The following is a 16,889-nucleotide window of genomic DNA, read 5'->3' as shown; positions in this document are numbered from 1 at the left end:
CGGAGCAGGCCCAGGGGCCTCAGGCTAGGAAATCTGGCCTCCGCTAAGCCTCCGCGCGGCTTCCAGTATCCCTCACCGGCATCCGAGAGCAGAGGGGGGCTCTGCTCGGAAATCGTCCTGGCCCCACTCTGCCCCTCTGAGCCTCGAAGATTACCGCATCTTCTTCCTAGCGCAGAGAAGTGAGCCCGGAAAGGGAAGGAAGGGGCGGGGACACCCCTCAAAATAAATAATAAATAAATAAATAAGCAAACTGGCTCCCGTACACAGCTGGACACGGTCGGTTGAGTCCAGGTTGGTGGCATCTGGAGAGAGTTTTCTCATTCTGTGGATCTGGGAACCCATCGCCGCTCCTCCGTCCCCTTCGCCCCTCTTGCAGGCGCCCTTCAAGTTTGGGGTCCCGGGGACGCGCTCGGCTCGGGGCTGCACCTGCCCTGGCGCTCCGGGGCTGCCGGCCGCTGCGCTCGCCCCGGGCGGTGGCGTTGACGAGCCTGAGTCCAGGGCTCTGGGTGAGCGTGAGCGCGGCGCGGACACCGGGGAGGGAGCGGAGGACGCACCGCGGGTAGGGGCGCGCGAGCCGGGTTTCGCCTCCAGCCGGGACGTCGGTTCCCCCTCGCCCGGCTGCCTCTGAAAGGCGGCGAGCCCGGGGAGGAGCGGGGGACGGCGACCGGGGGCAGCGATTGGTGGTTTGGGTGCAGAGGGCCGGCGGCGGAGCGAGCGAGCGAGCTGGCTGGAGGAGGGGGCGGCGAACTTCCAGCGAGAAGGGGCTCTTTCTGCGCCAGCGCTGGAGAAAGAGCCGCCGCCGCGCCGTGTGCTTCGACCCCAGGCAGCTGCTGGCTCCGCTCGCGGCGCTCGGAAAGTAACGTTATTTATTTATTTGCTTGCGCTCAGCCTCTTGGGTTGGCCCCGATAGACACCCCTTGGACTTTGGGAGCTCGCGTCCGACCTCTCCAGCCCCCCCCCACCCCCGCCCGTGCGGGCGGCTCCCCGGAATACACGTACATGCGCCCCCTCCCCCCCGCGCGCCCCCTTCCTGCGCCCCGACCCGGTTAGGGGTGGGCCCTCACCCGGGCGCTAGAAAGTCCCCCAAGGCGGGAGCAGGGGAGGGCAGAGGGGCGGGGGAGGTTCTAGCGCTCTGGGCTCTCATTTCAAAGCGCGCTCTCCCTTCCAGGTTGGGTCAGACCTGAACCCCGAAAAGCGGAACCGCCTCCCACCCGCGCGCCAGCCGCCCGCCGGGAGCTGAGTCGCCGGCGGCGGCGGCGGCGGACGGACCCGGGAGTTTCCTCTCGCCCTGGATGGAGCTGAACTTTGGGCGGCCAGAGCAGCGCGGCGGGCCGGGGATCGCTGTATGCTGAGCTCCCTCGACGAGACCCAGCGGCCGCTCGGGATTTTTTTTTTTTTGGGGGGGGGGGCGGGGACCAGCTGCGCGCCGGCACCATGTTCCTGGCGACCTTGTACTTCGCGCTGCCGCTCCTGGGTAAGTCGAGGCCGCCGCGCTTTCCAGCCCGCTGAGTCCTTCCGAGGGGCACTCGCGGCAGGCCCCCCACCCCCCAAATTGCTGCGCTGTTGCGCTCAGTGTGGGAGGGAGGGCGAAGTTTCGTTTTGGGGAAGGGGGTCTTGAATCCTCCGCACCCAGGGCTTGGGAGGCGGGGATGGCGCGGTACTTGCCCGCAGGTTTTGTGCTTGGATTTTTTTTTTTATCTCCTGTGCTTTTTAATGGCCTATCCTGGCGGAGACTTAAGGGGTGCGAGTCCCCCCCCCAACTCCACTCCACTCCACTCCACCCCGCCGCGTCCCCAGCCCGGGGACCAGCGCTCCTCGAGCGTCCCGGGAGCTCGCGGAGGCGCGGCGGGCAGGTGGGGTGTGGGCGAGCGTCCGCCTGGGAGAGCAAACTTCGAAGGGAAAACTTTTCCCCGAATCGTGTCCGAGCGCTCGCAGACCCGGGCTCGTCCGCGCCTCGCCCCGCGCCCAGCCCGCGGCCGCCCTCCTCCCGGGAAAGCCCCCGGGCTCCCGTCGGGCGGGGCCGGCACGCGCGGCGGGCAGCGCGGGCGCCCGGGCAAACCGCAAAAAGCCCGCAAAACCACGCGGGGCGGCGGCGGCGTGTGTGCGGGGGGAGAGCAGGCGGCCCGAGATCCCGGGGCGCCGAGAGGACTCCCCCGCGGAGAGGGGCGGGCCCGCGGGCGAGCGCCGGGCACCCCCGGAGCCCGGGCGGGCGCGCGCCCTCCCTCCCCGGAGCCCCGGGCTCCGCGTCCCTGCCGGGCCGCCCTCACGCTGCCCCCCTCCGCCCGCAGACGTGCTCCTGGCGGCCGAGGTGAGCGGCGGGGACCGCCTGGACTGCGTGAAAGCCAGCGACCAGTGCCTGAAGGAGCAGAGCTGCAGCACCAAGTACCGCACGCTGAGGCAGTGCGTGGCGGGCAAGGAGACCAACTTCAGCCTGACATCGGGTCTGGAGGCCAAGGACGAGTGCCGCAGTGCCATGGAGGCCCTCAAGCAGAAGTCTCTGTACAACTGCCGCTGCAAGCGGGGCATGAAGAAGGAGAAGAACTGCCTGCGCATCTACTGGAGCATGTACCAGAGCCTGCAGGGTACGCGCCGAGCGTCCTGGCCCCCCACCCCCATCCCTCACCCCTCCAAGGCAGGCGGGCCCCTCGGCCGGGTCCCGCTGACCTCATCCTCCCTCGCTTCTCCCCAGCTGCAGAATGAGGACCTTTCATTGGCCCCCAGGGACAGCAGCAGCTGGTGTTTGCTGCCTCCCGAGCAGCATTGTTGGGGCCTGGTTGTTGGAAAACCCACGAGGGGGATGGGGGATACCACCCTTCCCCCCTCCCCCTCGGGCCTGCTGACCTCTCTGAAACCTGGTCAGAGATCTGAAAGGACAGGCCAGGAACTCACAACTTCTCTCCAAGGAGAGCTGGCTTCAGAGGGTAATAATACAAAGACTTGCCCTGAATCGTGTCCGGAGTTCCTTGCCTTTCTTGCTCCCTTCTGTGTATTCTGACATGAGATAGAGAATTAAGAATAAAAGGTCCAGCAGGATCTATTCTGTCTTTACCTCCTCCCCAAAACCTGATCAAAGGCAGATGTGTGAAAAACCATTTGTCATCTTAGATTAGCTGAGTCTTGAACCAGCTGGTGTGGTTCAACCTTGGTTAACACAGGCTTGGGGAGCAAAAGGACCACTTGTCACAAGCATCCATTCCAATGGGAGTTTCTTCGTCCTTGTGGGCCAGAGGTGGCTGGTGTTTGTAAATCTAACACAAACATCCAGCGCACTGAGTGTCTCTTCCTGAGACACCCAAAATTTGTAACATACAGGTTTGACCTCTCAGCCTCTTCCTCTAGAGTCTATTACAATGAAAACCTGTTTTAGAGACTGACTGTTTAATAGCCAGCGTACTGGCTTTCTGACCACATGCCATGTTGAGGAGCAAAAGAATTGGGGGCCTCTTTTGGGTCACTTCTCTTCCATTGGCTCCTGGAGGTAAGCTGGGCTGGTGACATCACTGGTTCCTTCCTCTCTTATTTCATTCCTTTGCAAAGAGTGGGAGAGTTTTCTGGCAAGATCAGGCTGGGTTGCTCTCCAGTGTTTTCATGGCACTCTGGGGAGAAAAAGGACAACAGAGGCAGAGGGAATGCAGAATAACCATAGCCAAATAGATGCATTTGAGATCTCTGAAAGTTTCAGCATCTTTTTGTTACACAATCATAACATAATTAGAATTTAGATCCAGCAACAAAAATTCCCTGAAATATGTCTGCTTTCCAGACCTAAGCTCAAGCTTTCTGTTGTTTTTAGGAAATGATCTGCTCGAAGATTCCCCTTATGAACCAGTAAACAGCAGATTGTCTGATATATTCCGGGTGGTCCCATTCCTACCAGGTAAGCAGGTTCGTGTTTTCACTCTGATGCCTTTGCCTGCTTGCAATCCGTTGGCTTGCATTCTCTTTGGCTCTCGGATAGTGTATAAGTAGATAGTTGAATGGCACAGCGTTTCTGGGAAATTAGAAATAGGATGATGATAATGAAGAAGCAGAATGCCTAGAGATGATTGTATGACTTGAAAGCAATTCTAAATGAAGTAATGTGGTGTGGTGATTTGAAAGAGGTTGGAGGGAGGTGACTTGTTTGAATTTTTTTTCACATTGAAATATGATTGGCTAGCTCTTGCATAGGGAGTGCCACTTCTGTCTGTAGGTGGCAATCATATTCCCTTCTTGCTACATACCATTCGCAGCGCCTCCCTGGAAATGGGATCCGTTTAAATGATGCCACTTATTTTATGAGACTTCTGAAGATAATCTTAGATTGTTGAACAATTTTGGATGGACTCGCTTGTCTGCCTTTGATTTAAAAGATTAAGCTCTACCATTTGTTAATAATTCTATTTTTAATTTTTCCTGAGCAAGTGTGTGCACGTATCAGAGGATGTATCACTGCCCCCATGGCCCTTTACAAAGTGGTCTCGTTTCCCATGGTTTGTTTTGTCTCTCTTTGCAATTCTGCGTTTGTTTTCGAAGTGAACTTAGTTTTAAGAATTAAGTTTTTCATAACACTGGCATTCAGACAGCCCCGTAAATAATGAGCAGGATAGTAATTTCTCTTTAATGGCATACAGATTCCAGACTGATGTTGTCTTTATTTGTTTACTCTTAAGACATTTTCTCAAGTATATACAGCCATCACAAATGATATGTTTTCTCCATGGTTATACATGGTGGTGAATGTTGAATTCTGTGAAATGATGGTTTGTTATTGGTGAGAGTGTTCTGGTGCTCTAAACATTTTCTCTTTTCCTGCAGAAAGCCATAGAACCAAGGGAGTATGTAAATACCGATATTACGTGTCAGTGTATCATATATACATTCATTCATTTACAAACATATATCCATTGAGTACCTACTACGTTCTAGCCATTGGGATTTTGGCAGTGGGCCAGAGAGATGTCGCCTCTGCCCTCATGAATCTTAGGGACAGCCAGCAAGTGGCATTGATTAAGCCCCTATTATATTCCAGGCACTGTGTTAGAATTTTTTAAAAAGATTTTATTTATTTATTTGAGAGAGAGAGAGAGAGAGCAGGGGGAGGAGCAGAGGGAGAGGGACAAGCAGACTCTGTGCTGAGCACGGAGTCTCATGAGGGGCTCTGTCTCACCACTATCATGACCTGAATGGAAGTCAAGAGTCAGATGCTTAACCGACTGAGCCACCCAGGTGCCCCTGAGTGAGGCTTTTTATCATTGGGGCACATGGGTAGCTCAGTGGTTGAGCGTCTGCCTTTGGCTCAGGTCGTGATCCCAGGGTCCTGGGATTGAGTCCCACATCGGGCTCCCTGCAGGGAGCCTGCTTCTCCCTGTGTCTATGTCTCTACCTCTCTCTCGCTCTCTCTCATGAATAAATAAATAAATAAACAAACAAACAAGCAAATAAATAATCTTTTTTTTTAAAAAAGATCTTTTTATCATTAACTTAGGTAACCATTTTCATGTGAATCTTAGGTATTATTATTTCCATTTTAGGAATGAGGCAATTGAGGCAGTGTGAGGTTAGGAAACCAGCCCAAGATCACAAAGCTCATGATTAGCAAAACCAGAATTTAAAACCAGACTTGTTTGGTTCTAAGCCTTTGTAATATCTGTCCCTTGCTACCCAGACTATGGTCTTTTGACCAGTGGCATGGACATCACCTGGGAGTTGGTTAGAAATGTGGAATTTCAGGCTCCATCTAGACCTACTGAATTAGAATTTGCATTCTAAGAAGATCCCTAGGCTGGGTGCTTCATATAGGCATGAGACTTGGGAAGGATTCCTTTATATTATTATTTTGCTTTTGGTTCAGAGAAGTGTGTGTGTGTGTGTGTGTGTGTGTGTGTGTGTGTTTTGGGATAAGATAATGAGGGTTTAAGTTTAGTATCAGAGGCATTCATACATTGTCCAAATAGTGCTAACAATTTCCACTCCACATCCCTACTAATAATGCTCGTGTCCCCTTGGCCCAGCGAGGGCAGTGTTTCAGGTACCAGAGGAAAGATGCACAGACACCTCTGAGCTCTCATGAGAGCAGGTCTGTAAGAACTTGGGTGGGATGTGGCCCATGGTATACCAGGAGTGAACCTGAACTTCCTGGTGCTTTGAGGAGCAGTGCCTCCTGCCTGCTGCCTTCCCCCTAGAAGTCTTACTCCTTAGTCTTTGTGCTGATGCTTGGAGGGTTATGAGCCTTTCTGTGGACAGTGAGAGTGAGGAAGCAGGCAAAGAGGAAGGTTCACTTGGGTTTCAATTTCAGAACTGCTATGGACTGTAGGACTGCAACAGACTCCTTTTCTCTCCTTGGCTCTCTCTTTTCTCTCTAGTCCTAATAGCTCATTATTCTGAAGGAAGATTGCGGTCACCTCCAGAACCCACCCATTCACTGGACTCTTCAATTATGTTTTCAATCCTTGCATCCATTCTACAGTTAGAAAGGCTTGGTCATTTCCAGATACTGCTTATTTGTCTGAATTTCTTTTATTAGTATTGGAAATTCTTCTGCATTTGGACCAAGCTTCACTCATTCATTTTCTTGGGTCCCTTTCTCAAACAGGTTTCTTTTCATAGCAAATATGACCCTGACTTTGTGAGACCTATCCTGCTGAGAACCCAGGAGTCATAATGAATTAATCAGAGCCAGGAAGGCCTTGTCTGGAGCTACATTTTATCTCCCAAGGGCATTGAATTTAGGTTCCAGCACTAATGAGCTTTGACCTCTGACAGTGATGGTGTTCCCTAAGTGGGTATAAGGAAGCCAAATGGAACCTTGAGAGGTTTTAAGTCATTGAATAATGCATATTATCCAGTTTGGCATTTGTAGGATAGGAAAGGACAGGGGAGCAGGATGATAAATGTTGCTCTTCGTGGTTTGAATCTGAGTTTCTAGAACATCTCTTCAGTTTTGAAAATCTCTCTGAGGAAACCAGGACAGCAGGGCCTCTGCCTTTTACAGATATGGTAACAATCAGAGTTTCCATATTTGGGTTTCTTTGCCCAATGTGAACAGAATGTTTATCCACATACATTAAGTGTGAGCTGAATCGTCTCACTGAACAAGACATGTTTGACATTTTTGTGTTTCCATTTTCTTCGGACTCCTCAAACCCACAGCCATCTTTGCCATTGTTTACTTGATCACCAGTTAAAAAGCCATATTGAGGTGCTGTCAGTGGCCTGGCAGGAACAAGGAAGGGAACAAAAATGAGATAGAGTCTAAAACCTGTCATCTCTGTTCTGAAGCCTGAGCTGCAGGAAGGATATCAAACAGCCTCGTCAGGCGAGAACTGGGAAATTGCAGTGGGACAGCCCTTGTGGAAATGTGTTGGTAGAAGCATTTGGCCTTGAAAGTACTTTTAAGAGCTCCAAGAGGGGCCTTCGTTGTGGGTTGATGTCAGTGTGGTTTTTTGGGGTCTCAAAAAGGAAGAACCAGGCAGTGAGTGGAAGTGTGTACAAAGGAAAGAGGGAACCAGTGCAAGAAGATGTTGGAGGAGAGGCCACGGAAAAGTATCTTGGGAGCCAAGAGGGCAGAGTCATGTGGGCACATGGAGCCCCAGAAGACGAAACCACCACGTATGTTTCACATCTGCCATGCCTCTGCTCCTTAGCTTTGCCTTTTCTTCTTTGTGAAAGTTCTAGAAGCAGCAAGAAGTAAATAGTGATTTGAAAGGGACATGAACCTTTTGGCCATGTCTTTAGACTCTTTGGAGGGGGAGAGCAAAGTAGCAAGAAATTTTGAAAGTACAGTGGGTGACAAGAAAAGCCTGAGGATGGAGGATCAAGGAGGATAAAAGCACCTCTATGGCAACAAGAGAAAAAGAGGGCTACAGGGTATCAAAGTATTGACTGGGAGGTCGGATTTTGTAGAGAAGCGTCAAGAGATGTCAGCCCTTTCTCAAAATTCACCAAAGCCGGTGGTATTGCAAATAGGAAGCAAGAAAGATATGGGGAAAGAGATATATTAGGATTTGAACATGCTGACTCTGTTTTGGTGAAAGTCAAAGTTCTAGCTCTCTGGCTCTGTCATCATTTCCTGCCAAGTCCTAGGAGTGGTCTAGACCTTCCCAGAAAGCCTTTAGGATCTTGACATCAGTTCCCATGCAATTGGAAATAGTTGCTTCAGGAGGAGATGCCCCTAAACACTCTTTTGAGTCTGGCCCTTTTCCTGAATGATGCTGTGAATAATAAGCCATGTTTTGCATTTCTGTTTTAATGTGCCGTCATATTTATGTCACTGTGAAAAAAAAAAGCTTTCTTAAAAATTTTACATGCTGAAGTAGAGTCTTTTAAGGTCCTGTGCTGTCTTGGCAAATCAGGACAGGAGAGAAGTGTTTGTAAATACCAGCTACCGAGGTGTGTGATGGCCCTTAGCTTTCCACTGAGCTCTCCAGAATAGCTCTAATTATGTTGTCCCCATAGTTGAGAATCCCCACTGGTTCCTTATTCTCTGTTCTGACATGTGGTAAACTCCTTTGCGGGCCAGCTTGCACCCGCCTTCCTTCTCCAAGCCCCGTCACTCTCTGTCCACTCAAGCAATCCACTCCCTAAGCATTTCATGTGCCTTCACTTCTCTGTGCCTTTGTTCACGCTCTTACCTCTGATGGGGAAGTCTCTGTTAGTTCCCCAAGACCTAGATCCAGTTTCATCTCTGGAGGCCATGCTGGAATTCCCCCAGACAGGCACTTCCACTTGAGATGCTTTCATGCTGCATTTTGCTCTTGCCTTTGTAGTAGCTGTGAACCACAGAGTATTGGACTTATGTATGTGTCTGTCTTCCCACTGGAAAGTTGGGGGACCCGCTTGTTATGCTGGGTGTGTGCTCTGCCTTGAGCCTTCTTCCTGGTTCTGAGTAGTCATCTCGTTAAATGTGGGTGCTTGAATATCAGAGATAGGCCGTAGAGATCTAGTCTGTCGTTCTGTCTTTATAGATTGGAGCTCAGAGAGGGCATATGACGTGGCCAAGACCACATTACTTGAGGGACGCTCTAGGATCTTTGCGAGGACATTGGCAGTGCCTTAGGGGTGGTCAGTGTTGGCCTCTTTCTGTTCCACGTGCTTTCTGGACAAACTTCGTCCAGCCCTGGGACTGCAGCTACCATCTCCCACTGATGACGCAGAGCCTTCCCTCCTATTCCAGCCTCTCCTGAGCTCTCAGCCAGCATTTCCAGCTGAGTCCTGGACAGGTCAGCCTGGATGTATCTCAGTCTTCAAACCCAGCCCATACAAAATGTATCTCATCGCCTCTCCCCATGTTCTCCTTACACCTTTCCCTTCCCGGGTCACCTGTCTTATGTATGGCATTGTCTGCCTGACTTAGAAGCTTTGAGGTTCCCGCCACCCCCTCTGCCATCCTCATTCCTTCAGCCAGATCCGTCACCAAGTCTTTTGCAGTCTGTCTCCTGTGTTTTGAGTCGCTCTTCTCTCTCTCCATTCCCTAAATATACTCGTCTTATCTCTCACTTGAAGTTTGCATTGACCTTCCTGACATCCCTGTGTCAAGTTCCTCCCAACCCAACCTGGCTTCCTCATTGGCAGGCCTTATCTTAGCACCCCAGTGATTTAGAGGAACTCTCCGGCTTCAGTCTGCTTCCATAGATTCCTCTACTAACTGACCTTCCATCTCAGCCCAGCCGCCCCACGTCCAAACAAGCCAGTTGACCACCTGCTGTCCCACTAGTGCCCTGGGCAGCTTCACGCCTCCACCCCACTGTGCACGCCAGTGCTTGAGAGAGAACGCACGCTCTCGGGTCCGCTGACCTGGGTGCATCCTAGACCTGGGTGCATCCCTTCAGCTTGGGCACCCCACTTGAGCTCACTGTGCCTCAGCTTCCTTGGATATAAAATGAGGTGGAGCTTATTACCTTACAGGTTCTTATGGATTTGAAGATGCCGCATGTAAAATACTCACCTAGTCCCCAAAGCATCCTTGGCCCCCAGTGAATCTCAGTTATTCTTAATGCTGTGCCACTGCCACACTTAGCTGTTGGCTCCCTCCTGACTCCAAGACCAGGACTCTTTGCAGCGGATCTGGTTTCCTGGTCATGGAGCAACAAAAGGAGGACAATCCGGAGCCTTCAGGAAGGCTGCTCATAAACTACCCTGGACCAAAATGAAAAATCTAGCCTTTATCTAAAGGGCTCTGGAGGAAAGTCCTGTCTCTTAATAACCTCTTTTGAGATTTAACATCCCTTTGGGGAAGGCCTCCCTTATTCCTGCTCTGAATCCCTGTGGTCCTCTGGGGCCCTGTTTTTCCGCTCTTTGGTCGGAAGTGAGTATGCTGCAGCTGGTGATCACCCCGGGTGGGGGCTTTTCCTGTGCTTAAGGATTCTTGTGATCAGCTTTCCCTTCTCAGCTTGACTGATTCCCATTCTTCTAACCTCTCCTCATAAATCTGCTCTCCAGTGCCCCTCAGAGCAAGAAGAATTACTGCTCCCTGAGAAGGGCATGCCTTAAACCTGGGAGAGGCGTCCGTCTCCACAGGCTGTGCTGAGTACACTTACATCTCACTTTCACAGACCACTACTTTTGGTTCGAATTCTTTCCCTCTCCAGCCCCTCAGCACCTTATTTTATTTATTTATTTATTTATTTTGGGGGGGGCGGGGGTTAGAAAAATAAGAAATTACAAACAGGTTGAGAAAAGGAAAAGGAATTTAAATCACCTAGTCACGGCTCCCAAAGATAACCACTGTAAACATGTTGATAATGAGAGTTTCCAGAATTTTTTCCTTTGTATATGAATCTGCATATGTATTATGCATGTACACACACATGTCTCTCTCTCTCTCTCTCTTTTATTTATTTATTTTTTTACAAAGTCATAGGCTACACATACTTTCTGATTACCTGCATGATGACCTGAGGAATGTGTGTCTTCTTGTATCACTGAGCACTTCCCAGAGGCAAATTTTGTTACTTAGATTTACTGTCGACCTCGAGACGTTTCATGGATAAAACAAGCAGGTCACTCTAGTGGCTAGATACTTATGGCCAAGGCCTGACTATTCCAGTGAAGGCTATGAAAGTAGAGACAGTCAAATATTTTTTGCATAGCGTGACTGTAGGTCCGGTTACCAAGAAGAGGGGAGATAAAACATCAATGAGTGACAGGTAATTGCATGAACTGAAGATTGTTACAAGGTGCAAAATTATTTATAGCCAGTAGGTCCTCATTCCTTCTCCTTAGTCCTCAGAAGTGTTTCTTTCTGCCATCTCATCTCTTAATTATTCTGCTGTCCAAGCTTATTCTTTACAAAGGATTTCTTTCTTGGTTCTCCGGGATATAGTACCAATTCACAAAAGAAGGTGTCAAATTGTTTGGTGCAAAGAGCACTGGTCTAGGAGTCAGGGGACTGATGTTCTGCTTCCAGCTGTACCTCTCACTGGCCACTGACCTTGGGCTAGTGTCTACCCTCCCGGAGAGGTAGCTACTCCTTTTTTTAAAAATGACAGCAGTGGACTAGAATGATCTCTAACTTATTTTCCTTCTTTTTCTAAGGGACTGCATATTGAATCTTGAGTTATACTGGGACTTACTGTTTTTCTTTCGAGCATTATCTTCATACCAAAGAAACTTGTGATCTTGGTATATATATATATATATATATATATATATATATATATATTTCACATTAATAACCCTTATAAAGCATGATTTATTCAATATACACTTTACTTGAACCAGAATGTGTTTAAAGCATCTCATTTGGATACATGGAAGAAGATGAAACAAAATAAGAAGTAAGTGGGAAAAATAGGGACAAGGGGAAAATGAGATAGGAAAGAGAAAATGAAGCCAGGAAGGAGTGAGTTCAGTAGACACAATGCATGTCAGAAGATTATATTTAAACAAATTAAATTATTAGAAGTGCCGTGCTTGTTTTACAAAGGGATAAATAAAATCACTGGGTTGTAGATGCAGTAGGACTTTTGGAGGTCATTCTAGTCCAATCCCTTTATTTCTACTGATAAGAAAACTGAGAGTTCCATAAATTTCTAGGGCAGTAGAACATAAATTGCGCAAGACAGTGATGACAAGTAAAATTAGGTGTGTGTTTGTTTTTAAATTGATATTTGAAACTCTCCACATCCTGGCATTTCCCCCACCTCCTTTAAATTGTCCTTTACCTGCTATGCATCCATTGAGATGACACACTTGATTTTTACACCGTGAGGGCAAGAACCACAGCCATTGGCTTCAGTTAAGGGAATCATTGTCTGTTGTTTTGGAATTGTTTCAGAACAAGGGTTAATTAATAAGTCTCTGTTTGGCAACAGGAACCAGAAGCCGGAATGTTAATTTTCATATTTTTTGGCCCCCTTCAGAGTCATCTGCAAGGGAAAGTGAGAAATTATTTTTTGCTGTAAGCCCTCCCAGCCTTCAGATTAAAAAAAAAATTAATCTTTCATCTGGAATTTTTTGTTAAAGAAGCTAACCACTTCCCGTAATTTAGAGACTCAGCTAGCTGGGTCAGTGATGAAAACGAATGGGTGATTTGCATAAGGGGCTAATTTATTATGTCCCCCGGGCATTTCTTTCATCTCTTTCCATTCTAATTAATGTTCTAAGAGGGTCTATCACCATATCAGAAATTAGGGGTGAAAGCAGCCATTGTTAACCTTTATTCTTATGATTTTTTATCTTCTGTGATCTTTTAACCATCTTCTTTTCATATCCAAGAATTTACATAGATAGGGCTGGGGAGTGTGTGGAGAGGAGGTTTCAAGGCTGTGCTCTTTTATGATCTTTATTCGAATAGAAGATTATTGTAAAAAATAAAAATGACTCGGGATAGTTCTCCAACCACAGAGGGAGTTGCAAAACGTACAGAAGCACAACCGTGGTGCAGAAATTGTTTCCAAATTCGAGTCCTGGAAACACATATAGAAACACGTATGTACACACAGAAAGCTCTAGATGTATTTGTATATCTGCCAGTTCGTGTCTGTGTATATTGATTGTGTGTACATGAATGTGGCTATCTATATTATTAAACGTTTTGCCTCAAAAAGATCTTCCTTGACATGTGTTTCAGTTGGTTCTGGCTGTGACAAAGGCAGCTGTGTGTGAGAGAGTGTGACACAGCTGAGAAAAGGCAAGAGAACAAGCAATTTCTTCGAAAATCAATTGCAATTTACTCCTACTAAATTGGCCCAAGGTCCGCCCCGTCCAAGCATTAGCATATGACAGACTTTTAATCATTTGGTCAAATGGCCTATTTTTGGCCAAACCACAGCTCCCTGGGGATTCCACCCATCAGTCCCAGAGCTTTGTAATCTTTAGACCTGTGCTCTTTTTTAAAGGGGAGGTAGGTGTGGGGAGAGGAGTGCCCCTGAAGAGCCCTGTGGAGTGCCCTGCACTTTCCAGCCCATTCATGGGCACCATTCCCTTTTGGTCCCCGACTACACTAAAGGCTCCATATTATCTCCGATTCCAGAGGAGGAGACCTGGGGTCAGAGAGGTTGAGTAGCTCTCTCAGGACCACATAGCTGATGAGTGGAAGAGCTCCAATTCTCATCTCGCTCCTGCCTCTCTTTCTGCTGTTACGTGGTAAACTGGACCTTTGGATCCTTTAGGTGGATCTTGAGGTGAAGATATCTAGTCCCTTGTCTCCATCCTTAGTTCCTAGTTTTTCTTCCTCTGTCTTCCACCTTAAAACACCATTCCACAAAGGGCCTCTAATGTCGAAATACAAGCCAATATCTATTATTTTAGTATTTATCTCTGCATTCTGTTGGGTTCTTAATTGACAGCCGAAATCCAGAACATGCACGCTATTAAAACCATTCCTGCGGAACTGCAGAAATATTAACCAAAGAAGCAATTTCTGGATTGTATCTTTTTTCCATTTCAGTGTGAGATGGAAGGCTTCTAAAGTAGAGCAGAATGCCTAGGGCCATTTTTTGTCATGTTGTCATATAAATAGCATTACACAGTGGTAAAGAAAGGAATACATAGTTTAGTCCCACTCTAAGGTGACCTAATATGCTATTCATTTGTCTTCCACCATGCTGGTACCACTTTCCTTTACGTTTCTCTGAATGGTCTAGGCAGCACCATGCCGACTGTTATTTCTATTACCCTTTGCACATTATCGTTTGGTATACAGTTAATAATGTATGAAAATAAGTATTGATTGCATTCTTTGTAGGAACAGGCCAGCAGGTTTCTTAAAGCCCATGTTTATGAAATGTTTCATTGATCCCTGTTACTATGAGTTTCAAACAAACTCTTGATGAGGAAGATACCAGGAAATCCGTGAATTCTGGAGAGACCCCATTGGGACCACTGTTCTCTTGTGCTCTTGAATGTAGCAAGCGGCATTCAAATGAGAAAAAGGGTGAACGGTCTGAAACTCTAAACATATTACCAATGAGACCTCAAGGGAAATAAAAAATAATAATAATTTCAACAGCTGTGAGATGTAATGAGCTAAGGGTTTTGCATGAAATACCTTGGTGTCAACCTTACTTATAGTAGGTATTCTTAGCCCTACTTGATGCATAAGAAAACTGAGGTCCAGATAAGAAACTTGTCTAAGGGCACACACCTAAGAGTTGGTTGCTGGCTATCATCCGGGAAGTCTGGCTCCAGAATCTATGCCGTAGCACCCACTTCACATATATAATAGGAGAGACAGTCTTGGGAAAGTTAAGTGCAGAAACTGCATGAAGGATTATCATGCATTTTGTACTGAACTCGACTGATCTATTTATGTATCTAATTTATCTAATGCATATATTTATTTTAGAATAAAGAGAAGAATTGATCGGTTGCTGTGATCTCTGTCAATTTTCAGTATTTCAGTATGATGGAATGACATTTCTGACATTCACTCATCTGATATTCATTGAGAACTTACTATGAGCCTGATGTGAAGTCTAGGTGATTCAGCGGTAAATAGGACTCTCTCTCTCTCTCTCTCTCTCTTTTTTTGTTTAGGGATAGGTATAAACAACAAAAACTTATGATGCAAAGTGGTAGGTGAATGAGTAGAACTTCACCGGGCTCATATATAGCCCCAAGGAGGAAATAACTGACTTGATAAGGTTGTGGGTCAGAGAAGACTTGCTGAAGGTGACTTAGGGCTAGGTTTTGAGGAGTGGATAGGAGATTGGTAAGGAGGGATGGCTGGAGAGGGTATTCTAGGCAGAGACAACCACAAGGGCAAGGGCAACAGGTGTCTGGGGTGCTGGAATTAAGCCGCTTGCTATGGCTGGAGCGCTAGGTACAAGCAGTGGTGGAAGCAGAGCCAGGCAGAGAGGCAGGTTTGCCACACTTGGGGGCTGGCCTTTGGTCTCAGCAGACCCGGAGAATGATGATGGCTAATCTACCTTGGCATTGCTGCATTTTTAGGCTGAATCCTATGGAATTGCCATTTTTGTAGGTCAGCACAGCAGAAAAGCAGAAACTGCACATGGTTCGACTTAGTATAGTTTTGTGTTGTAAAAGCATACACAGGGCTCTGGATGGTTCTAGATTAGGCCTGATGAGAATGAGTAGGTTCTTATCACACAAGATAAGCTTCTTATCTTATAAGCTATCCCCATTTAGATGCCAAAGGTGGGCAGAGGAGCAGGAGTACATGGGGCTGCTTGGGCCTCACAAGATGGTCCTGAGAAGGTGGGTGGGGATGTGTGTAGAGCAGATGACAACAGAGCAGACAGGTGCCCGCAGGAATAAGTGTGGGAAGCAGAGTAGTCAGGAGCCAGGTCATGAAGGGTCTTAATGATCATGGTAGGAGAACATGTCACTGAAAATTGTTCTTTAGACGTTGAGTTATCTGGCCAGTGAGAGGAGGTCTGTCCCATTGGGCAGTGGGAATGTGGACAGTCTGGGACCCCTGAGAGGAATGAGTCTCCACTGGCCCCCTACAGCCTCCCATGCCCAATCCCAGTGCTGCCCTCTGTCCTGGGCTCAGGACCAGCTTCCACTTTTTCACTTGTGGACAGTGGCTCAGGCTGTCCTTCTGGCTGAGAGGGATGGCTCTGCCCGGCCTCTCCGTGGACCTTTGTTACCCTGATGGATAGAACTTGTTTGGGGGACTCAGTGTACGGGCTTGCATTTTCATTTGTTTTCTGTATATTATTTTGTTCTTCTGGTTCTCTAGTCCTCTGTCTCACTTGGCTGTTTTCTGCACCAGATTCTCAACTTGCTTCAGAACCTTTTGCAAGAGAGCATCTGAATAAAAACTCAAAGATTCTAAATGCAGGGAGTTGTCTTAATTGAAAGAGATGCCCGCTCACCCTGGGGCACGCCTGGTGAGGGAAGGATGAGGAAGGAGGGCTGGTGGGAATGCTGCCAGTAATTACTGGAGCTCACAGAGCTGGTTCGGAAGAATTGACTGAACCCTCTCTCGTGTCCTTTCTTGAGCCCAGGCTGTGTTCGTGACATTGTTTTAATGCTATTGTTGGAGCAGGGGCAGTGGGGAGATGGTGCTGCCCTTTTTGGCTGTAGCTGATCTCTGGATAGGAACGCACCCAGAGCTGGGCAGCACTTTCCCACATCAAGAATCACCAGGCAGACCATCTGCATTCATTCCAGAGATTGGGGTGGGGCTGGGGAGGTCCAGAAGATGAGGTCCTGATGATCCTGGGAAATTAGGAAATGTGGAAGAGCGGTGGTAAAGAGCAAAAGTCTGGGGGTTAAGCACACCCAGATTTGAGTTCCACATTCCAGAAATTGCTAGCAGTGGAACCATGGGTAAATAGCTACTCTGTTCTAGGTTCTGTATCTGAAAATGGGGATAATAAGAGTATCCAATTCATAAGGTTATTGGAGGTAACACTTAGGAAGAGTGCTCGGAAGTGCTCAGTAAGTGGTGGCTGAGTGACTGCTAGTCTTGGCTTCTAATGTGTGCACTAACTCCCTCC

The 16,889-nt window shown here is 48.0% G+C and overlaps 1 protein-coding gene across 4 annotated transcripts in view; it reads left to right on the top strand.

Moving 5' to 3' along the window:
* The first annotated feature begins 273 nt into the window (after positions 1-273).
* The window catches only part of GFRA1 (GDNF family receptor alpha 1), a 204,158-nt gene continuing 187,542 nt past the window's right edge, over positions 274-16,889 (top strand). For 2 of the 4 annotated variants that reach the window (XM_055300301.1, XM_055300298.1), the window contains exons 1-4: positions 756-856; positions 1,169-1,474; positions 2,289-2,582; positions 3,794-3,877. In XM_055300301.1, the coding sequence (XP_055156276.1) occupies positions 1,435-1,474; positions 2,289-2,582; positions 3,794-3,877 (418 nt within the window). In that variant the 5' untranslated portion in view covers positions 756-856; positions 1,169-1,434. Of the gene's footprint in view, positions 292-755; positions 857-1,145; positions 1,475-2,288; positions 2,583-3,793; positions 3,878-16,889 lie in introns of those variants that run through there. The other 2 variants (XM_055300300.1, XM_055300299.1) reach the window with 2 other exon arrangements.

The sequence above is a fragment of the Nyctereutes procyonoides genome, unplaced genomic scaffold (genome assembly GCF_905146905.1).
Source record: "Nyctereutes procyonoides isolate TBG_1078 unplaced genomic scaffold, NYPRO_anot_genome, whole genome shotgun sequence".
Lineage (NCBI taxonomy): Eukaryota > Metazoa > Chordata > Mammalia > Carnivora > Canidae > Nyctereutes > Nyctereutes procyonoides.
This window is presented reverse-complemented; position numbering and strand designations above follow the sequence as displayed.